Source organism: Hakea prostrata, chromosome 3, assembly GCF_041222555.1.
Source record: "Hakea prostrata isolate BN-2017 chromosome 3, UWA_Hpros_2, whole genome shotgun sequence".
Classification (NCBI taxonomy): domain Eukaryota; kingdom Viridiplantae; phylum Streptophyta; class Magnoliopsida; order Proteales; family Proteaceae; genus Hakea; species Hakea prostrata.
Genome location: NC_142602.1, coordinates 22,055,398 through 22,077,851, shown reverse-complemented (window position 1 = coordinate 22,077,851; position 22,454 = coordinate 22,055,398). Strand labels below are relative to the sequence as shown.

At 38.4% G+C, this 22,454-nt stretch overlaps 3 protein-coding genes across 5 annotated transcripts; 2 read left to right on the top strand and 1 right to left on the bottom strand.

The window, feature by feature from the left end:
• Positions 1-202: 202 nt before the first annotated feature.
• On the top strand, positions 203-8,941 carry LOC149021592 (uncharacterized). 2 transcript variants are annotated; one of them, XM_089149822.1, is made up of 11 exons: positions 203-404; positions 630-895; positions 1,071-1,165; positions 1,551-1,618; positions 1,733-1,776; positions 2,032-2,109; positions 2,207-2,360; positions 7,207-7,353; positions 7,499-7,606; positions 7,979-8,044; positions 8,129-8,941. In XM_089149822.1, the coding sequence occupies exons 2-11, from the start codon at positions 630-632 to the stop codon at positions 8,225-8,227; spliced, it is 1,125 nt and encodes a 374-aa protein (XP_089005948.1). In that variant the 5' UTR covers positions 203-404; the 3' UTR covers positions 8,228-8,941. The 2 variants fall into 2 exon arrangements, with proteins under 2 accessions (XP_089005948.1, XP_089005947.1); XM_089149821.1 differs by having other exon boundaries at positions 203-434; positions 8,129-8,940.
• A 543-nt stretch (positions 8,942-9,484) lies between these two features.
• Positions 9,485-12,490, top strand: LOC149021591 (heat shock factor protein HSF30-like). 2 transcript variants are annotated; one of them, XR_016172347.1, is made up of 2 exons: positions 9,485-11,418; positions 11,508-12,490. XR_016172347.1 is itself a non-coding variant. In XM_089149820.1 (2 exons), the coding sequence occupies exons 1-2, from the start codon at positions 9,750-9,752 to the stop codon at positions 11,040-11,042; spliced, it is 1,194 nt and encodes a 397-aa protein (XP_089005946.1). In that variant the 5' UTR covers positions 9,485-9,749; the 3' UTR covers positions 11,043-12,487. The 2 variants fall into 2 exon arrangements, 1 of the variants encoding a protein (XP_089005946.1); XM_089149820.1 differs by having other exon boundaries at positions 9,485-10,085; positions 10,185-12,487.
• Positions 12,491-12,494: 4 nt separating this feature from the next.
• Positions 12,495-18,570, bottom strand: LOC149021590 (BTB/POZ domain and ankyrin repeat-containing protein NPR1-like). The gene is made up of 4 exons (XM_089149819.1): positions 17,762-18,570; positions 16,059-16,806; positions 14,241-14,441; positions 12,495-13,337 (listed from the first exon to the last, which is right to left on the bottom strand). Exons 1-4 carry the CDS (start codon positions 18,284-18,286, stop codon positions 13,048-13,050), a joined length of 1,764 nt encoding a protein of 587 aa, XP_089005945.1. The 5' UTR covers positions 18,287-18,570; the 3' UTR covers positions 12,495-13,047.
• Positions 18,571-22,454: the final 3,884 nt, after the last annotated feature.

Here is a 22,454-nt window from a genome sequence, read left to right as displayed (position 1 = left end):
TGTCGCAACGGACAACCGTTAACTATTTCGGTTTTGTTTGAGTTGAACTTGAACATGACGGTTATTCTGGTAAATGTACGAGTGTCTAAATGTTGACGACCGTCTAATCGTCCACTCGCAACTCGGCAAGTAATCACCGTCAAATCACAAAACTATAAATGGGTCCCACAAGAAACTGTGATCGATGACCATATGTCGCAAAAGTACCAACGGTGTTTCCATTCCCGTCCTTCGCTCCGTATCATATATCTTCCCTCCTTTCTCTGCAAATCATCAAACATAATTAGTTCGAAAAGGGGGAAAAAAAATAGATAAACCACCATTTTTATCCCTTTCCCCTGCAACAGGGACAAGCAATCTCTCCTATCTGGAAGTCTATTTCTCAAGAATCGCCATTATACTCGGTCTCTTTCTCTCTCTCATCTGTTCTTGAGGTGACCCTTTTCTAACTGTACTTTCTTGCCCTATTTCTCCGGGTCTGTCTTTCTATTGTCTATTAGGGTTCTTTTCTTTTTCTCATTGTCCTTTTGAACACTAGCCATCCGAAAACTGTCATCTATCTTCTTCATCATTTTATCCATTTTTCTGCTGAATCTTTCTCATTGAAGGGTTGGATCCTTTTGACTTAGATGACGACTTCTCTAAAGAACAACTTGTTGCCTCCTGGTCTCGTGTCTAATCTACAAGAGGTTCTAACTAGCAGAAAGGGCGGTGAAGAAGAAGAAGAATCCTCCGAAGCTCCTTCTTCTTCTGCTGCGGATGGTGTCAACGATTGCTCGAAACCCATTGTTCTAGTGACTAATGGAGATGGGATTGAAGCACCTGGTCTTACCTTCCTTGTTGAGGCACTCGTTCAAGAAGGCCAATGCAGTGTTTACGTCTGCGCTCCTCAATCGTGGGTGCTTTCCCATTTTAATGGATTCTTTCGTCTGAAATTTAGAGATAGCCTTAACTTATCCCTTCTGGGTATATCTGGTCTTAAAATTAATTAAAAAAAAAAAGATTGGCAGTCTTTTTCTTCCTTTTCTATTAACTAATTAACTATTTCGGTTGTTATTGGGATGGCGCAGGGATAAATCCGTTTCAGGTCATTCGCTGACTCCTCGGGAGAAGCTTGAAGCAAGTTCTGCAGAAATTACCGGGGCCACAGCATTTGAAGTTTCTGGTAAACGTTACGTTTGGAATTTCCTCCAGACTCACTTGCAATCCCTCTTTTTATTTTTCATCTATAGTGTAATCTAAAATTGCAATGGTTTTGTTATGGAATATTGTTTACATCAAAATGGTTGGTCCATCTTGTTCTTTTGTGTTGCCTTTTCTGTAACATCAATTGAGGGGCTTGTATTAATTCCGATAAAGGACCAGTTTGTATTAAACACCGAAAAGAATGAGATAATATACGGTCCTAGCTTTAAAATGAGGCTGATTACCCAAAAAAAAAAAAAAAAAAGCTTTAAAATGAGGGGCTTGTATGTCAGGCTTGTGATTTTTAAGTAACTGATTTCATATTGATTTGGCTATTTCTGATCATAATTTTTTTTTCTGATCAGGAACTCCTGTGGATTGTGTCTCTTTAGCTTTGTCAGGTGCATTGTTCTCTTGGTCAAAGCCAGTGCTGGTATGTTTGTAACCCCTGCCCCCTCCCTCTCTTTTTCTTTTCCCTTTCTTCTATAGACACTGTGGGTTGGTAATCATCAACTGTAACATTTAAAAAATTGAACTTGATATTCAGGTCATCAGCGGAATTAACAGGGGATTGAGTTGTGGTAATCAAAGGTACAGTAGCATGCTGATCCCTCCATGTCTTTGACATATTCTTGGGTTGGTTATGCTCTTCCTGTGCCTGTAGTTTCCGTTAGTTGGGTCTGCAGTGAAACTCTTTATTGATGTCCAATCAATTAAGATTTTACTAGGCTGAGTGTGTGTCTAATTTATGTATTAGTTCTGTGGACGCAGTCAGTATGTTATATGTTTATTATTTTCCCTTCTACATTTTCTTTGAAAACTAAATTTACTGGCAATACCACACAGTTACTATTCAGGTGCCATTGCTGGGGCGAGGGAAGCTTTGATCTGTGGTGTACCATCTATTTCGATATCATTGAAGTGGTTGGTGCATATTAATTCTTTCCTGGTAATTTCCTTTCTTATTTTAGCTTATCTGAGTATGTACGTTTTGAACTGCGTCTCTGCAATCCATTGATAGGAAAGAAGGTGAAAGCAATGAAAGCGATTTCAAAGATGCAGTTAAGGTGTGCTTACCATTACTGCATGCAGCCATAAGAGATATCGAGAAAGGAGTGTTCCCCAAAAATTGCTTTCTAAATATAGAGATTCCAACTTCTCCCTTGACAAACAAGGTTCACATTTTTGACCTTGACCTATGATTTTTTCGGAGCACTGAATTTCATTTTGTACTATGGTTAACTCCTCTGCAAACCTGTATTCTAATATTATAAGTTACCTTCAATATGATGATGATCTTTCTTTGACAACCTATGTCCTAATATTATAACTTGCCTTCAGTATGATGGTGATCTTTCTGTGACAACATTTAGGGATTCCATTGTGGTCTGCGGTCTTCTCTGAACATGCCTTATGTTTCCTATTTGAAACTATAGCTATCTTGATGTTTCCTGCCTCACTGAAAGGTTTCATGTAATAAGCTGGTAGATTAAAAGGAGCCAACTGGGTGTCTCAGCTATATTTCCATATGCTTTTGTTTTCCTGTTGAGGGTTATTTTCTTTCAGGGCAATTATTTAACTCTTTTAGTTGAGATTATTAATCTCTTACTCGCTCGGTGATAAAATCTGCGTATGTCCCCACTGTGGGACTTACAAGTACTAATTCAGTTAGAACAATTGGCCCTTGCCACATCCGTAGTGAAGGCACTACTGCAGTGAAGTTAATTGTTCATGAGGGCTTATGCAGCAAATCAGGGTCCAATATTTTAGAAGGCATGGCAAATGGCATAGGTTTTCAGGGAGTTAGGGGAAGGCTGATATTCCTCACCTAATCGAATTAGTTGGATAGTATGCTGCATTTTCTGTACGACACATTTTTTTCTCAAATAAAATATTGGCAAAAGGTCTTGCGCATGGTGCACATTCGCAGACAAAACCATTGGATGGGGATAATTGTCCCTATCTAAATTAAAAAAATTCCACCTATTTACAGTTCATCGGTGGCCCGTTTCCTCCTGTGCAAAAAATTCATTCCCCTAAAATATATTTTAGGAAATATTTACTGGCTATGTGTTTCTAATGAGATGTACCTAGGGTATATGATCCTGGCATATATTTATATTTGTGAAAAATCACTCATTAAATGTGTTGCCTTTAAGACTTTCAACCTTTGAGACTTTACCTTAGTGGAATCCCTTGCATTGTGAAACTTTTTGACAAGGTTGCACTTTAGAACATTCAGATTGACTTGCAAATCTCGAGAGAATTTCACAGCCTTCCTTATGGGTAGCAATTCTCAAATTGGGATTCAGCTCTAGAAATAATACTAAATAATTTATTCCAAGAGCCTATAGTTGGCTTCTTGATTTGAGATGGAATATATTCCTGCTACTGGAATAATCGAAGTCATTCTTTAGCCAGGGTAGGGGAGTGGGGTTGGAAACCAACTTCCCTGATAAGGAACCTTCATGTAGTTACCATACCAAAGCACAATGCCTACTTTTCCTCCTGCCTGTGATCTGTCACATATGAGACTCTAACCAAAGTCCCATCTTACATAATGGGGCTCTATGACCATTATTCTAAGTTTTGTGGTGATGTCACCCCTTGTAGCCTTACAAACTTTACATAATAGTCTATTGGACCTGCTGTTTAAGGGGAAAAAGAAATCTTTGTGGCCACTACGATACCTACTATGAGAGTAACTAAATGCTTCTCTATTTTTAAAGTAAAAAAACCATAGCTAATGACCAAATTAAAAAAAATGAGATCCCTTCCTCAGTCTCTCTTTGAAGTACATATCTTTCATGTCTGTCTTCATAGCCTCTTTGATCATTCCTAGCATGTCCATTCAGATCACTCCACAATGATAATCTTTGCTCCTTGTTTCTTGTGTTTAGTCTTGTTAAATCCAGATTAGAAGGCCTTCCTTTGATGGATGAAAATGAAACAATTTGCAGTCGAGATTTTTGCCCAAATTTTACTGTAGATACAATCAGTTGGTTTCTATACTTCACTGGAGATTTTTTTAATATAATGGAAACAAATTTTCAAATAGAGATTTTGAAATAAAGTATTTGGTGAAAGCTTTTGATAATTCTTTGAGAAGTAACAGAATTAGCACCTAGACACCAAGGCTCACCTAGGACGATCTGAAAAAAAGTGGGGAAACCTTTGGGAGCAATTGAGAATGATAACCTAAGAACACACATTAGTATTGGTCAATGGAAACTAATAAAAAGCTTGTTATTACACCCTCTGAGGATGGAGTTATATGTTCTTCTGTGTTGTTCATATGGCCAATAAAATCATTCCATTGTTTGTTGAAGAAAAGTGAGATCAATAGCTAGTCAAAACAGTGAAGCACAGTTTAGTAAAGCAACACATTTATATCTGAATCAACCTTTACTTTATTGCCCATTAAGATTTTTTTACAGAAAGAGAAGAGAGTTTTGAAAAGTCTGTACATGGTGCACAAGGCTCCAGCATTTAGGAGGGTGTTTGGGGGGGGGGGGGGGGATATATGCTGCCTACCTCTGTTTCCTGGACTTGAACCCTTGACCGGGCATCAGCAAGTTAGCACTTGATAACACGCCCAGTGAAGAGATTTTCAATTAGAGAGAAACAAATCTAACATCTTGTATTAAGTTCTTTTTGTTTTTTGTTTTTGAAAATATGGTTTCTCCCTATCCTTTTCAAACATTTCATGGGAGGGTTGTCATTAGATCCAAATACTGTGGGCATGTCACTAGTTAGTTTGATGCCTTTGGACTTAGATGTTGCAATATTTTTCATGGGTGTGAGGCTCATTCCTCCTATGTTGCTCATATGACAACTTGATTTGGTTAAGTAAGGTGCTACTGTGGTTTGGGCTGCAGTTCTTCCCAAAGTTTTCATAACTGCATGTGTAGAATATCTTTATGGTTCCTTAACTTGGATATGATTTGGTTAAAAGGTGCTGCTGTGGTTTGGGTTGCAGTTCTTCCTGAAGTTGTTTATAACTGCATGTCTGGAATATCTTTATGGTTCATTCTTATTTTTGTTAGTTTCAATGCTTTTATAGATATTCAGAAATAAATTTACACCGTGGAATATAGATTTGGGAGTTGCAAAAACTGTGAGAGATTCTAAAACAAATGAGGCTGCATAAGTTTGAGCCTCCCTAGGCCCTGCTTAATATGGGAGCCTAGTGCACTTGGTACATCCTTTTTTTTCTTTTCTTATTCTAAAACAAGTGACCAAGCTTTGAAAGTAACCTCTCCTTGCCAACCAGCCACCCCCTCCCCAAAAGAAGGGGAAAGAAAGAAAATCATGGGGGCATTTCCTTTTTGATTTTTCATTTTTTTAACATGGTTGTCCAGGGCTGTGGCCTGACTATTTCTGCAGGTCCATACTGACCCCAGAACCACATGAACCGGGTCAATTGAGAGATCTCAAGCACCTGTAAGAAAGAGATCTCATGTCTCCATTGAGGGAGAACTCTTCCATGGAATTAGGATAAAAAGTGAAAATAAAATCTAGGATCTTTCAAAGAATGAAACAAATCAATGGGATCTCCAACATTACTGACAAAAATACTGTAGCAAATTTTGGTAGAAGGATAGTAAAATAAAATTACTGAATGAGAGAGAGATAAGAGTGAAAATTTTAGGGAGAGAATATAAAAAAGATAACCCAAAAGAGAAACCAAAAGAAATAAAAAAAAAAAGAAAAAAAGAAAGAGATGAGAGAATAAAAATTTAGAAAGATACCTTATATATAGTATTTAATTATATCTTTAAAATCTACTAAATTGTAGGGGCTTTAACTTGTCAACTAAACTTTTAGGTATTCTAGTTCAGGAACAAAATTTTTATTTTAGAATGAAAACTAAATCCAGGGTTAGGTTTGGAGGATTCCAGTCTGATGATCCTTTATATGATGGTATCTAATACATGCTCCCTATAGGACCAGGTAGACTTTAATCTTCCATATTTCTAATATTTGATATACCAAAATTTGTGGGATCCATGATACCATTTATTCTATAGGCAAGTCCCAAGACAAAGTGTTCAAGAAAATAGTGAGTTTTTGATAGGACACTAATGTGGAGGAGCACTATAGGGACAGGTGAGTTGTAGGGGATCATTTCTACCCAACCATGTGAGGGACGGAATTGAAATACAAGGACACTTGGGAAGGACTTATTGGGGAGCAGGTACTTGCTGTTGGGAATATTCAAGAGGGTATGGCTGAGGCGGAAGGAGTGAGTGAGGATTTGTTTGGGTTATATTGGGGGAAAGTAGGGAATAGTTGGGAGGCTGGGGGAGGGAGGAGAAGAATTGTGTAAAGGGAAGAGATGAGCAGAGCTCGTAGTGAGGGGAAGACCCTCGGTTGGGGCAAGTAGAATAGGATTTGCAGGATTTCTGTGGGGGGGGGGGGGAAAATTGTATGGCATTTGGTCCTTAATTTAAGAGTTGATTGAAGTATTTCCCTTGTTCAGATCCCTGTTCATCCATTTATTTGCAGTGTGTGTGAGTTGGGTGTGGATTGTAAGGCAATTTCAGGTTTATGTCACCAAGATAGGAGCACGGTTGCCGGGCTCTATTGAGGGAATAGCTGGGTTAGATGGCAAAACTTCTTTCGAGCATGTCTCAGGACATTTTCAACACTCCAATAGACAAACTCAAAATTTTTAGGTGAATCTCCCATCCTGATTGTCGTTCCAGACAGCATGAAATATTCAACCAATGAAATCTGTAAAAGTATCCCCCACACCCCTACTCATCCATGTCGTGACAACCATATATTGCCATATTATTTTCTTTTCCCCACGTGGGGTGGGTGGGTGTTTGTCTATGTGATTTTTTTGGTTGAATTTTTCCCATTTCTGTTGGTGTCTTGGTCATCTGAATGATGTGGCTGCTGTGGAAGTGACATGCATGCGTAATTGAGTCTGTTCACCAAGGGAAATGGCTCATCATCAAAAGAACAAGGTTCTGATCTCTCTTTCTGACTTTTAATGATTCCTTTGATTTGCAGGGCTTCAAAGTCACCAAACAGAGTCTATGGAGGTCTATTCCAAGTTGGCAAGCTGTCTCAGCAAACAGGCATCCTGCTGGCTTCATGTCCAATCAACAGAGTCTGGGTCTCCAGCTTGCTCAACTTGGCCGAGATGCATCTGCAGCTGTAAGTTTTTTTCATATGAATATGAGGTCAAACTTTCAGGTTTCTAGACTAAGAGAATATATCCCCCTCTCCATTTGAAAAAAGTGTGGCGGGTGTGTGGTGCATGATTCGTTGCTTGAAATGCTCCAATATCGGTTGTCCACAGGGTGCAGCACGCCGCATTAGCACACAAAAGAAGAATGTGGAGATTGAATCAGTTGGGGCTGCTGCAAAACCTGGTTCCCAACAAGTGAAGAAGTATTTCCGTCTAGAGGTATGTCTTTTGTTTGAAGAACAGGTCAATGTTGGAAAGAAGTGCAATACCACATGAATCAGCCGCTCCCCTACCCCATGGCCATTTTTCATTTTCTTGTGTTAATTTGTGGTAACAAGACTGTTCTGTTCTTGTAACTAGTTATGTTTTCTCTGCTCTTCCTCTCCCCTCTTTATCTGGTTAAAATTTTTATGCTGTTTGTTTTGGTATGTGTTTTTTCTTCTGAGTTTTTAATGAATGACTTTTGTTTATGAGAAGCAAACCTCTACAAGTACATTGATGAAGATTGGATGAGGGTTACTACTGTTACTAGTTGTTTTAATTGAATTGTTGTTCTCTGGCACAAGTGTAACATGATTTTTGAAACTTCAGTTTCTGGAAAGGGAGCAAGAAGAAACAGATGAGGATCTTGATTTCAGAGCAATTGAAAATGGCTTTGTGAGTAAGAAGTGACTTTGTATATATTTCTATATTTTGTCTCTTCTGTTATCTGATTGATTTGCATTTCCTGCTTGTCAACAGGTTGCGATCACTCCTTTATCATTATCATCATACGTCGAATCAGATACTCAAGCATCTGCATCTGACTGGGTTTCTGGCGCTCTTTCCATAGACCAATAAAGCTTGTTTAGATTGACATGGTTGGCATTTGATGTACATTTGGAAGTGGGTTTATTTTTTAACTTTTTTTTCATTTTCTTTTCTGTTCAGCAGGCAAAAATTTGTTCTGATTCATGTTCCCCTTTTCTTCATCTCTACCCCTTAAACTTGGGGGGTTCTTTTATCAGTGTATTCAATGAAACACATGGTTCTCTGTTTAACTCATATATTGATGTAAAATCTCCGGTCAGTAATCTTCTTTTTCCTGATACTGACAAATATTTGGTTCGTTGAAACAGCTGTGGTTTTCATTTTTGAATCCAGTTGAGTTGAGTTCACAGTTTTACCTTTATATGTAGAATGCAGTGGGGCTTGTCTTTTCTCTTTTCCATTTCACCCTGGTACTGAGCTTTGCCTCCGAAATGCCATTTTGTGGACATCAATGTTGTAATCTATTGTTTTTCTGCCTGGAAACTAAGGAATTACCTTATGTCTACTCTTCTCCTTCCCTTTTGTGATGTTTGTTTTTCTGGGAGATTCTGAAAATGAATATCATTCACAGATTGGAAGATCCTCTATGTTTATGCTACAGTGTGTGGTATAAGAATATCACACCTTGGAAGAGAGATATGAATGGGAGTATGAAAATTTTATAGGATGGTGATGTAGTATTGGCAGTCTTGGAGGTTTGCCAAAAAGAAATGGTATTTATTCATTAATACTAGAATTGATGAATAAATAAATTTTGTAACAAAAATCATTGTTTATCATCACAATTCACAAAGGGGGAGATAACCAATTTTGAAATTAATAAATAATTCATTTTTAAGAAGATAATAATCAACATCGAACTAAAAAAGAGCTCTGCAATTTAAAAGAACGGTTATTCAATTCACCCACCTAAGAAGTTTATAACCCTAAATGCTTTTGTTGGATTTTCAGTTTAGAAAGAATCAGTCTGTATGAGACTCATTTCTTCTATAGATTCTGATGAACATAACATAGAACAATATCCCATCCTCGTGATTTGCTCCTCCAACAAAATCTCAGAAGCTCCCGTCTCATCACATCCCTACTGTAGCAGTTGCTGCTGCACCTTCTCAACACAACACCATGGTTCCCGGAGAAATTTTCTTTCCACCGCCTCCAGCAAGAACTGCTAGAAACCTCTTCGATGGGAGAGAGAGAGAGAGAGAAGCTGACAAAGAGAATGCAGTGGGTGTTGAGAAGTTTCTAGAAAGCATGCAGATGCGATACCTGTAGATCAGGGGAGAAAGATTTGATATGGTGGGCGCTGTTTGTACAACTGGCAGACACGTGGCTCTATCTGGACCCGAAACCGACAGGTCCGACAGGTTACATGTATACTCTCTTTCTCCCGAGAGTCTAGATTTTTCGATTCCATCGACTATATAAATTCATCACCGTTCTTGCTTGTTTTGTCACTTTGTGTTGATCGACCAGTTTGTGTTTGTTTTGGATTCGCGTTGAAATGGACTGAGAATCACTTGAGCAGGAAAGAGTAAAGAATCTATAGAAAACCATGGAAGGTGTTCAGGTTAAGGAAGAAGCGGTGGTAGTAATCGGCAGCGGCGGCGGCGGAGGTGGTGGTGGTGATTCTTCACTGTCGTCGTCTTCGTCTTCTTCATCTCGGACGTTGCCACAGCCAATGGAGGGCTTACACGACTCTGGTCCTCCTCCTTTCCTAACGAAGACGTACGAAATGGTGGAGGATCTCTCTACCGATTCCATCGTCTCATGGAGCAGAGCTCGGAACAGCTTCATCATTTGGGATTCCCACCAGTTCTCTACTACCCTCTTACCCAGATACTTCAAGCACAACAATTTCTCGAGTTTCATTCGTCAGCTCAACACTTATGTAAGAACTTGTTCCGGCCCTTCCTTCCTTTTCTCGATATCTTTTCACTTCCTGGAAGATTCTGACTTTTTTTTTCCTTGGATGGTTTCGGCTGTGCAGGGTTTTAGAAAGGTTGATCCTGATCGATGGGAATTCGCGAATGAAGGGTTTCTCGGGGGTCAAAAGAATTTGTTGAGGACCATCAAGAGGAGGAGGAATGTCTCTCAGAACGTCCAGCAAGGAGGAGTAGTACCTTGTGTTGAATTAGGAAAATATGGCCCGGAAGCTGAAGTCGACAGATTGAAAAGGGATCGTAACATACTCATGGTGGAAATTGTGAAGCTTAAGGAACAACAACAATCTTCCAAGGATCAACTCGTCGCAATCGAGGAACGGCTGCTAGGAACAGAGAGGAAACATCAACAGATGATGACTTTCCTTGCTAGAGCTCTTAAAAGCCCATCCTTCGTGCAACAGATTATTCAACGAAACGAGCCGAATAGAGAACTGGGTAGTGGCGGCATTCGAAGGAAACGAAGATTGCCTCCCAGCCGAAGTGCAGAAAATTTGCAGGGCGAGACAGTCTCGGCAGCCGCGGTAGAACCCATGGGCATTCCCGAATTTGAGAGTTTCGTCGGCGAAGGTCAGGAAGAAGTGCTTACTGTTGAATCGGAAATCGAGACATTGTTCTCTGCGGCCATCGATAATGAGTCGAGCAGCCCATTGCAGGGGGAGAAAGTCGATGTGATTCCAAGTAATAACGATCCCGATTTAGGTACTATTGTTAGCGATATAGTTTGGGAGGAATTACTGAACGAGAACATCATTGAAGGAGAGGAAGTAGTAGATGATGATGCCATTAATCAATCTGAAATTGAGGTGGAAGTGGAGGAATTGGTATCCACACCCCCGGATTGGGGCGGAAATATGCAGGACTTGGTGGACCAATTGGGATTCCTGGGGTCTAAAACACCCTGATGCGAGGGTGCAGTGAATGGGTTGCAGGTTTCTGGCTGAATGTTTTCATATCAACCCCTATATGTTGCTTTAAAGAACTTACTAGTATGGTCTACCTATGAAACTAATCAAGCACGGGTCTTTCAGTAGGAGTAGACAGCCCAGGGGAAAGGGTTGATGCATAGGTTCTCTTGTTTCTTAAAATACTGACTATCTTGATTTCATAGTGTTTTGTTGGTTGTGTAGGATAATTTGCTCTGTAGCTCCAACGAAGGTTGCAGAAACTAGAAGCTGTTGTTCCTTTTGACTGCTGAACTCCGGTGCAAGTGCTTGTTGAAAAGTTGGTCCTTGCCATCCATGGTCACCATGCGTGTGTTGAAGCTACTGTACAGAATAAGTATTAGTAGAACTCAGTTTAGTCTTAAAAACTTGGATGGACACTTTATTGTTTTGCTTTTAATTTAAGGTATTGATGGTGTGAATTAGGTGTATGTGATCAACAAGATGAAGAAGAAGAATTGGATGGAAAAAGGTTTGTTCTTTTGCAGTGGAAGCGAACAGACAATGAATTCTGTGATACCTGCGTTGTTTTGTGTTGTCTGTGGTCTACTGGTTTTGACACCCTGTGAAGGTGATTTCGTGCCAGTAAAGCACAGAGCTTAGGTATCAACAGAATGTGCAAGCTGATGGTTGCAGAACAAAGTGCCTACAGTAATCTTCTCCATTTGAATCAAATGAGGTTAGTTATGTGCTGGAAATTGTAACCCATTTTGCAGCCATTAGCAGGGTTCATACAGCACGATGGAACGATCAGAATAGCAGCTTTTGAGCCTGTATACCCGTTGTACTGCAGCCAGTTGTGAACATTTACACAACTCAGAACATGTTTAGGAAGAGGACTGTTTTCTCGACTGTGTAGCTTAGGAGAAACAAATCACAAAGTCGTTCCTTCATAATATAATAATAGTGTGGTCTCATGCGGCTCATGCCATTAAAGCCCAAACAAGCAGACACAATGGAACAATGTTGCCAAAAGAAGAAGATGATCTAAAGCGATGAGAGAAAATATCTTTGTTCACATTTCTCTGCTGTGTACACTAGTGCACTACTATAGACTAACATGTGTATTACACTTAATAAACGGCTGAGATTAAGATTTTAATTTTAAGAAGAAAAAAATTCCAGTTGAGAGACCGGTTTTGACTTATGCATGCCATCTCCAAGAACCTGGCACAACTTTCCTCTCCCATGAAAGAAGAAAGTTTAAATGAAGAAGAAAGTTTTCTCTTTCAGATCTTTCTTAAAGAATTGGAATTTGACGAATAGTCTCATCCACAAGAGACATCTGCTCGAACTAAACGATGCCTTCACTGTTATCATTGTTTTTCCATCATCCCATGTCTCTGCTTTGGTGCCATACGTCTCCTCTATTTTCTATCTCTCTCAACTATTAAATACTTCGGTTTTGCTTTACTTCAAAACTGGATCAACCTTGACTTCTAAGTTGTTTCTGTGAGTGATGAAGAAGATTAGATTGAGATGTGAAGAAGAAGAAGATAGAAGAATTGGGTTTGAATTGTGGGTGGTTTCTTGGAAATGGGCATGTATAGTTAAAATGCGTCACTCAACTAAGTTTTATTTTTTATTTTTAACTTAAAATTAGCATCTTAATCTCAACTCTTAGATATAATTCATGTGTCAGTTTGTAGTGTGCACAGCAGAGGCAAAAAAAACAGCAGGAAAACATTTCATGAATCCACAGTAGTTACAACTTAAAAAACATGGTCACCTTGAGGAGAATTCCACTAACAATAACAGTTTTGTTTCCTGAGCTCAAGTAAACGAAGCCAAGTCATCTGAAGTACCATTACAAACAGGAAACTAACAACAAAATTCCCTGCTCCAAACCCCAAGATGGTCCAGAATATGTTACAACAACATTGGAAGAGTGAACAAAATTTGACTGACGAAAGTAAATGAATTATAATGCTAGGACAAATCCAACGTGGAGTATGTATATTGTTTCTCAGCGATTAGTATTTTGCTTGTTAAAAGTAAACCTATTACTAGACCTTGCTGCTCCTAGTGAAGTGGTTGACGAAGATGATGACAAAGCAGCAGACTTATCAAATTCTTCTTTATCCTCATTGAAGGCTTGAGTGAGGATCTCTTGGAGTTCCACATACCTTCTCTTCTTCAGCTGACGCTCCTCTGGTGTGTCATTCCCAACATATGCAAGCTCCGATAAGTCATCGGCATCCATTATCTTATTGAGTACGTCAGAGCATCGAGGGAAAAAGCGTTTCCCAAGCTCCACTGGAACAACAAACCAAACAGACAATTAGGGTTTTGGATGGAGGACAATTTCAAGATATCTAGTTATACATGTAAATGGGGAACTCTATAACTACTTTCCATGGAGGACCTCCTCTATGTTTGACCATCAAAATCGTATATAGACAGTGAAATGTCTAAAACCAGCATTATTATAAATAAAAAAAAAAGGACTAAAAAAATAAATAACAAAAAGAAAAGAGATTAAAAAAAGCACAATCAGCACATTCTTTGAATATGAACACACAGGAATGAGAGACATTCAGTGATGTTGGGGGGGGGGGGGGGGGTTCAATTTTACCGAAATTAAAATAAGCAGTAAGGGTGGACAAGGATCAGAAAGCTTGTCAGATTCATCTCTGATGTCTTTGGTTCTAAAACTAAAGGAAAAGGAGCCGCACCAGGAGGAGGAATCGAGAAGAAGACAAGCATGAGACTAGGCTAAATCTACCGGTTTAGTCATCTTCATCTGATTGCAACAACATATAACCTTCGCTCCAGTTTGACAACCAGGCAATCTAAAAATTTTAAATGCTAGAGATTCAGCAGACCCAGCCACTCTGGCTCGTTGTATGAGCCTATAAGGTCTCATCAAGTATCGGAATGATAGGTGGACACCAATCTTGACACATCCATCAATAGAACCTGAATACTCAAAGCTGCCTCTATCTTAAATGAGATACTCACACATAATTATTGTTTCCACTTGGATATTTTCAATTTAGCCCCGTATGAATAACCAGAAAATACCTCACCCAGTCTCATAAAAAGTACACATTTCAGCTGGAGTCTTAATGCATGATCACCTAGGGCCCATGTAACATAGGGAAGAGAAAAAAACAGAACATGTGACTGCCAAGTGGACAAGGCATACAGCAGATGTACCTGTCTTGGAGAGTGCTCTCATCCTAGTTAGGTGCTCTTCTTCTATCCTGAAAGGTGCTTCATTTAAGTCCACAGTCCTCTGGCCACGAGGTGCAGCATTCCTCGAATTAAAATTTAATGGGAACTCAAGAGTGCCATCCACTTGAGCAATGTCCATTGCAACTTTTGCTTCCATGGGGAACAATAATTTTGCCAGACCAACTGAGAAGAAATGCAAAGAATCATAATCATTCAAAACGATAAAAATCTCTGAATAGTATAAGGATACAAAAGAATAAAGCTACAGTAATCAGCAGGAACAACGTTTCTCTCATCGAACAATGCTCTTCATGATTGAAAGTCATCGAAATTCAACAAATGTAGGGAAAGGAAACCTAATAAAGCTATTTTGATTGGATGACATGAATAAGATCAACATAAGCGGTAAACTTTTAACTACATCGGTAACCCAGGTACCATCCTGAGTTTCTTCAACTGAGGAGAATCTTTGTAACTTTACAAGCAATGATATAAACAGAAGCTTTCTTCTTAATGGGTTGAGTTGGGAATCTAAGATATACACATATGATGTGGTAGACATGGTAATCTAAACATTTGAACCACTTAGGTGAAGTAGCTTATCCCCATATCACAAGGCCTCTAAATATCAATATGCAAAGAACGTAAATTTAATCATGACAATAAACTACCAAAAATGAACCGAACTGCTATGAAACCAGTGAAGAAAAGGTAAAATCTTCACATTTCTAGTACATGGTGAGTAGCACACGATTCAGAATTGTTAGAAGAAGCACTTAATATTTTGAACAAAAATACATATCCAATGAAGGGAACGTTATTTATTTATCACTAAATATCACACAATCTGAACTAGCATGCTTAGAAACTAGTTCCTTCATAAAAGTTTTTTTTTGGTATAGCCCATTTGCCTTTCTTGCATGTTGAGACTTGAGCTACATGAATCAACTAGTAAACATGTTTTCTTACATGCCCAAATAACCAGGAACTGGAGCTACAGTGACCTTCATGAAGATACTACAGAAAAGGGAAGGAGGGAAAAGAAAAAGAAAAAAAAACACAACACCTTGAGTAGAAGGAACTCTGATGTAGGCCCCCTCAAAATATGCAACTCATCAAAGAGTAAAGTTAAGGGTATTAGAGCATCATCCGGAACAAAGTGGCCCAATAGGGATTGCAATAGAATCTGATGGGACATGACTTTTACCTAATGTGTACTCATTTCCATTCATCACCTGAATGAATGACTAATTGAAATTGGACCAACGTTCTATGTTGGCTGTTTAAAGAAACTTTTGTAAGGGGGCTGGAACTGCAATGTAATATCTTAGTTGGGTGCCTAAATTTTGTATATGGATTGTCACATCACCCTCCATTTATTTGAAAGTTTCAGTCAAATCACATTTCACTATGTCGTAGAATAAATGGTTTTACAGGTGAACCCCTCTTTTTTGACTGGTTTGGATGGAGATATGTCCCTGTTACCCTAGACGTGAAACAAAAAACCAAACCTAGAAAAGTCTTTTTAGGTGCCTGCTCTGGAGAACTGTGACTTTGAAATGGCTTCATTTTGTGCATTCCAAAAATGACATCAATTTTACTTCTCTATGAACTTCAGTTAAGAAATGTTATCATTTTATACCCACCAAAAATGGCCTAAATCTATGAAACCTAACTTATCCATACAAATATTACTGATTCAAAATAGAATAATTCCAAGTAAAAACCAAGGACATCTAAAAGCTGGTTACAGAAGAGATATAGAGAAATATATATATAGAAGTAATAGCGACAGCTCACCTCTGTTTTCAAGGTATAACAATTTCATTCGTAGATCATCGCCCGCCATTGCAAGAGAAACAGAAGCTTCTCCAAGTAATGGATCTCGTCTCTCTGCTTGCTCCAGTATCTCTATGCACAATCGATCTTTCGGAGAAGCTTTTCCTTCTTCAGTAGACCTATTGTAATCCACAGATTTGGTGAGTCTCTTGGAGATTTGAAGAGCCTTTCTTCCATCTGGAGTAAGATCAGATGGACGGGCTCCTTTTGTGAGAAGAGATACTATAATCTTGGGTTCTTTTCGAATTGCAGCAACATGTAGAACAGTGTATCCCCTTGGATTCGTATGATTAACATCAGCAAGTTCAAGATCGAGGAGTTCTGTTGTAGTTTTGGCATCACAATAAGCTACAGCATAGTGTAGTGCATATGCATCATCTAGGGTGGTATGTCTCTCTTTCAGTAACATCCTCACCAATTCAACATCATCAGAATCTAAGGCCCTATGTATTCTCTTCACGTGTCTATCTGGAAAGTTGCTGCTTTCCGGCTCATGTAAGCCAAGTTCCACACGTGAGTCCATGATTTGCTTAACAATATCATGGGGTAATGATTTTTCAAGAGTTATGATATCAATGTCAGACTTAACAACAATATTGATACACTTCTTCTGCAATCTCTCACAAGCTTTGTCACACATATTTGCAATGGATAATATCAACAATAAGTCATCTACTGCTACCTTGTCAAGAATGTCAAGCAGGTGCCTCTGCAACAATAAGAAGGTAGTTCATTCATCATTTCCAGATTGTAAGTAAGAAGAAAAAAGAAACAGAGATATGTTCACGTATATATAATAAATAATGGCATGTGAAGAATGTGTCAGCAGAAGTGGATATAGCGAGATGGCCCAGTTCAACTGTCAAAATGCTGACTAGGAATAGTAGAACTTCATAGTAGCTAGGAAAATACTCAGAAAGAAGCCTATATGTTCAGTTTTGATTTCCTAATTTTACTTATAGCTAGGATAGTGTTAGTTTATAGTCATCATACACATTTACAGTTTAAATGCTTCACATGCTTCAATCTTCATCTCACACAGCCTAAGAGGATCCATTTGTTTCAATACAAAAAAGGAAAAAAGAAATTCGTGGAGAATAAAGTTTTAGTCATAGAACTTATATAATTACAGCCTTCCAAATGTAACAAGGAAGCATACCTGAACATGGTTAGTTGCAAACAGAATCCAACCATGTGATGGGAATAATGTCATCAATCAATTACAATTCCATCAACCATACAAAAGCTTTTCATGGAAGATAACATGTGAAAAATAAATACTACCCTTGCATTTCAGTACCATGATTTCTGTTAAACCTAATTGTATAGGATTCTTATTTTTGGAATTGAAAACGATCCCTGAGAATAATTCAATACTCTTAATTATTGCCAGAGATAAACCTGAAGAAAAGCTTCCGTGGTATTCTATCAGAAGTGTCTGTTATTTCAAAAGTGCGTCGTTTTGCACTATGAGAAGAAAAAATAAAATAAAACTCAGAATAGATATTCATATTGGAGGGAATAGTGATATGAACAATAGCAGTGAGTTTAAGTTCAACGACAATGACATTTCTGTGTTATTTGCAGCTCAACAGAAATACAAAGAACTCGAGAAACTTCGAAGATACTTCAAAATAAAGCTGGAAAAGAAGAATTGATTATACCTGGTACAGAGCCACCAGTTCCGAAATCTGAAAGATGAAAGAGGCATATAGCACCTCCACCATTAAATCGATCGCCGGTCGGCAGCAAATATGCAAGCAATCTTCGTCAACGCATAAAGAAACATCTTTAGGTAAAGGCTTAACCTTGCCACTATACAGATAACCTAGAACGGCGACCAAAGCATCATAACCCACTTTAAAATCTTCGGTCAATTCCTTCAATTTGAACATCCCACCTCCCTCTTTCCCGGCAGAACTGAAGTAGTTCTTAAAGAAGGGGCTTCGAGCCGCCAGAATGCATCGATGTACAGGAACTTGACGGTCCCCATCGACGACGATCTTGGCGTCGCTCCAAAGCCCGAAATCTGATCCTCCGAATACGGATTCAAGATTTTCAGAGAGACGTCTTAAGGCTGCAACATCAGCGGTGGTCTCTGGGGAGAGTGTCTCGGTTGGTGAGACGAAACAGATGCTGCTGCTGCCACTGTTGTCGTTTGAATCAGAGAAAGTCGTACGAGATTCCATGGGCAACAAAAGAGATCGATAATACACAAAACCCACAGCTATGTAGGTGAAAACGCCATTAGATAAGCTTGAATCACAGAACGAAATCGCAGAGAAGAAAGAGGATAGAGAAATCTAAACACGAGAAAGGAACAGATTCACAGCGAAGCTTGGGAAGTCTTCAATAAAGTCAGCAGAGAGAGAATGGAAGGAAGGAAGAAAAGCATCCGAAGCTCTCTCTCTCTCTCTCTCTCTCTCATGTCTCATCACACTCATCAGCTACTCCTGAGTCCAGACAAGTCGACGAGAGACGATGAGAACAGAAAACCTGACGAAGGTGGACCGCATAAAAAGTCCATGGACCGTCTGATTGGAATTAAGAGTGGGTCCATCGTAAAAATAATTTCTAGAGTGGGAGAGTATTCTTTTTTGACGGATAGGATGATGGTATAGTGATTATAAATAAATAAAAGGTTATGTGATGAATGATGATGATGATGATAGCATGGCTTACGGCATCAATTGGCGTATTGAAATATTTAATCCCTCGACGTCTGTATGTTGATGCAAAGCAAAGGTGGAATAAGTCCGCTTTTTTCACCGCGGCTTCGTCGGTTTCTTTATTCCCTGGGTTTTTTCAGTATTTTTCTTTTTCTTTTTAAAGACCAAAATTCCCATTCGGCCCCGTTTGAGGGGTTGGTTTCTATGGGTGGGGCTCTGCTTTTATTTTCTCCTTTTTGGGTCAAGGAGAAAATTATATGAAGTCTTCCAAATTGATGCCCCTGAACCCATGAGTATTTACAAGGAAACGAGCTGGTGTAAAGGGGGGGGGGGTGTCAATGGTTCGAATTGGGCCGGTTTCGAGCTAGGCCTAACGGTTTTGGGCTAAAAAACACTCAGTCCAAACACAATCCCTTAAGAAAATAACGGTTTCGAGCCGGTTTCGAGCTAGTGCGGTTTGGGTTCGGGTTGACTAACGGTTTTGGCGAACTGTTTAGAATTGGGTTTACTAATGGTTTGGGTTCGAGTTTACTAGCCGTATGTTTTGAGTATCTTGTTGACGTGTGGAATTTATCAAGAACATGTGAATACAATAAGTATTAAGTTCTCTCCAAGTCTCTTGTGTTGGGTGTTCAAAACCAAAAACTTTTTTTTTCTATAAATAAGTAAAAATTATAGAACTAATATACAAAAGAAAGCTCTCATTTTGATGAATTTTAGTGGGTTGTCTCTGCTTATTCTCCTCCACTTTCTTGACAATTGTAAAAATGAATCAAAATAAAGCATTAAAAGATTTTCAAATGATAATACACTTGCTAAATATTTACTAAGCCCATCTTCCAAATGGTGAAGGCTTTGACAAGTTTATTGTTTGCATATTCCAAAGCAAAACAATTAAGGAAAACAAATGGATACTTGGGGTTTTTTTGTCTTTTACATTTAAATGTAATTTATTTTATTTATTTATAACGGATTTAACAGGCTAGTTCGGCTTCAGGCTGGTTTCGGGCCAAACGATTTGGGCTAGTGGGCCACACACAGGCTGGTTCAGCCCAGCCAGAAATAGTGCGGGCTGAGGTTGTTAAGCCCAAAACAGCTCATTAAGCTTTGGTTCGGGCCGGTTCGGTCCTGTTTTAACGGTTCGGATTATGTTTTGACACCCTTAAGGTGGTGACAACCATCAAATCTTTTTTTTTTTTTTTTTCAAGAAAATCTGTAGAGGAGTTTTCAACTTTGCTGCTAACTGTTGCAAAATCCTGTTCATCAACGCAAGTAAACTAACCTGTAAGAACGTGTTTGACCTAATTGGTTGAATAACGCCCCCAACAACTAAGTTAGTGAATGCACAGAACGTTAGAAGATAGAACAACAATTGTAGAGATCTCAAAACTAGCAGAAGTATCAAAAGAATGCGTACCTATTAATTGCAAAGGTGTAGGTATATATAGATTTTAGGTTGTTAAGGAGGTATTCAACTGAGATTGCTGGTATGTAATCTGAGAAGATATAAAATCTTGGAGGTTTGGAGGGATGTTAATAGTAGAAGTGTATCCCTCATGGCCTTGAGCAAGCTATTGACTTAGGGACCTTGCTTCCATTTAGCGAGATTCACAACCGTCAGATCGCATATCTCAGTCAAGATTTCCTGAGATTGCTGGTATGTAATCTGAAAAGATGTAAAAATCTTGGAGGCTTGGAGGGATGTGACAGTAGAAATGCATCCCTCATGATCTCAAGCTCAAGAGCTTTGGTAGAGAAGTCGATACAAGCTACTGTTTAGGAACCTTGCTTCCATTTAGCGAGATTCACAACCGTCAGATCGCATATTTTGGTCAAGATTTCAATATGGACCGTTTATTTTTCAAGAGTCGAGATTTGATCTCAACTGAGATCTCAATCCAATGGTCAATTTTTCTCGCTAAACTGAAGCAATTAGTTTTGCTTATTTAGCCACAACAAAGGAGCCACCTGGGTCCCAACTAATGAGACATCCCCACTAGTCCCAAGGTCCATCAGGATTAACTCTGAAGGTACAATTCTCCAATTGTTGGTCTTCCATCCTAGGTTGATTAGTTGCAACTTCTTGGAGTTGTTCTTGGCCTCTATGGTTCAAAGTTCAGCCATGTTGCTGAATTTAATGTTTAATTTTTTTGAGTCTAGATCCTTTACTCACATAAAGAGGAAAATTTTCAATTCACATGTTGAATTTTTTATATTTATTTAGTTAAAATAGAACTTTAACATCATTAGTCATTGTTTTAATTAATTTACTTAAAAAAAGAAAAAGAACAAAAAATGATCTTACTTCGAAACTGAACATGTGTTAAGAATTCAACTATGTGAGTTGAAAATTTTTCTCTCCATGTGTGTAGAGAATCTTGATTTAACTTTTTTCACTAGTGGATTTTAAAATGTCATTACATAAAATTATTCGGGATTGAGATCCTCTATCCTCGACTATATAAAGAATAACCCTACCCTGATGCCCCCTCAACTCCTTCCATGAGAATATGCTTCAATATATTTGATGAAGTCTCCATACATGACTAATCTAGACATCATTTGCATGTCCAATGGTCATAATATTGAATCATTTTTCATTTTTTATTTTATTTTATTTATTTTGAACTTATTGAATCATTTTCCAATGGATATAAATTAAATATGTGATTATCATAGGTTTGTACAATGGTAATGACCAACATCTTTTAGTGAAGAAGTAGTAGATTCGATTGGCACTGATGGTGAATGTAATATCCCCATCCAATATATATAAAAATTGCCCTTATACAAAAAATAAATTAAATATGTGAACCACATTTAATAGGTTAAAAATTCTAATCTTCCTAGGGTTAGGGACCCTCCCCTATAGTATAATTAAACCCCATTTCTTACGATTTTGCTTCGGTTCAATGCCATTAATGAACTAAACTGTTACGCGTTAGTTTTGGCTATCGGATCAAGATCTTGGTGGAGATTAAAATCTTGAACTAGATCTGGATCCAACGACCCATGTTGTATCGCTTAACGGTTCAGTGCATTAATGGTACTGAACCAAAACAAAATTGGCTTTTCTAAAGAAGTTCCCAAGTTCACCAAACATTTCAATTCCCTAAATTTTTTTTTGTTTGAAACAATTCCCAAAAATTAAATAAATATGTGGACCACGCGGGTTATTCTTTGACTAAAGCTGCCTTAGACTAGGGTTCGCCTTATCTTTAAGCAAAGCAACAAAATCTGTACTCTTTGACCCTTTGAATGGAAAATGAAATCTTTTAAGAGTTCTTAGTACCATTACACCCAAAGGCCAAAACGAATAATTTCTTTTTCTAAATCGCCCACTTAATTAGCATCAACATTTAATATATCAAATAATTATCTTTTGTGTATTTGATATACTATCTTGTGGGAGAACTAAAGTGTTTGCACAATTTATAATTAATATTCATATATTATGATTAAACAGAAGAAAAAAAAAAAAGAAAAAGAAGAAGATCCGTATTGCAGAAACCCATAAGTCAAAAGTATCTTTTGTTATGAAAATAGTTTAATCTGGTGAAATATAAATGTGGTTACTGAAGTATGGTCCCTGCTAAATGAGTTGTCACATTCATCATGTCAGACTCTTTGCCGCTTCTATCTGATGAATACATTGAACTACAATCTATTGGTCAGGTGACACACGTTT

Bases quoted from the DNA above. Each gene is read 5' to 3' on its own strand.
- LOC149021592 (XM_089149822.1), top strand. From the start codon at position 630: ATGACGACTTCTCTAAAGAACAACTTGTTGCCTCCTGGTCTCGTGTCT. The intron at 1,619-1,732 runs GTATGTTTGTAA...CTTGATATTCAG, and splicing joins CTTGGTCAAAGCCAGTGCTG to GTCATCAGCGGAATTAACAG. The intron at 7,354-7,498 runs GTAAGTTTTTTT...GGTTGTCCACAG, and splicing joins GCCGAGATGCATCTGCAGCT to GGTGCAGCACGCCGCATTAG.
- LOC149021591 (XM_089149820.1), top strand. From the start codon at position 9,750: ATGGAAGGTGTTCAGGTTAAGGAAGAAGCGGTGGTAGTAATCGGCAGC. The intron at 10,086-10,184 runs GTAAGAACTTGT...TCGGCTGTGCAG, and splicing joins TTCGTCAGCTCAACACTTAT to GGTTTTAGAAAGGTTGATCC.
- LOC149021590 (XM_089149819.1), bottom strand. From the start codon at position 18,286: ATGGAATCTCGTACGACTTTCTCTGATTCAAACGACAACAGTGGCAGC. The intron at 14,442-16,058 runs GTGAGCTGTCGC...ATTTCTTCTCAG, and splicing joins GTTATACCTTGAAAACAGAG to TTGGTCTGGCAAAATTATTG. The intron at 13,338-14,240 runs GTACATCTGCTG...TTGTTGTTCCAG, and splicing joins GAGAGCACTCTCCAAGACAG to TGGAGCTTGGGAAACGCTTT.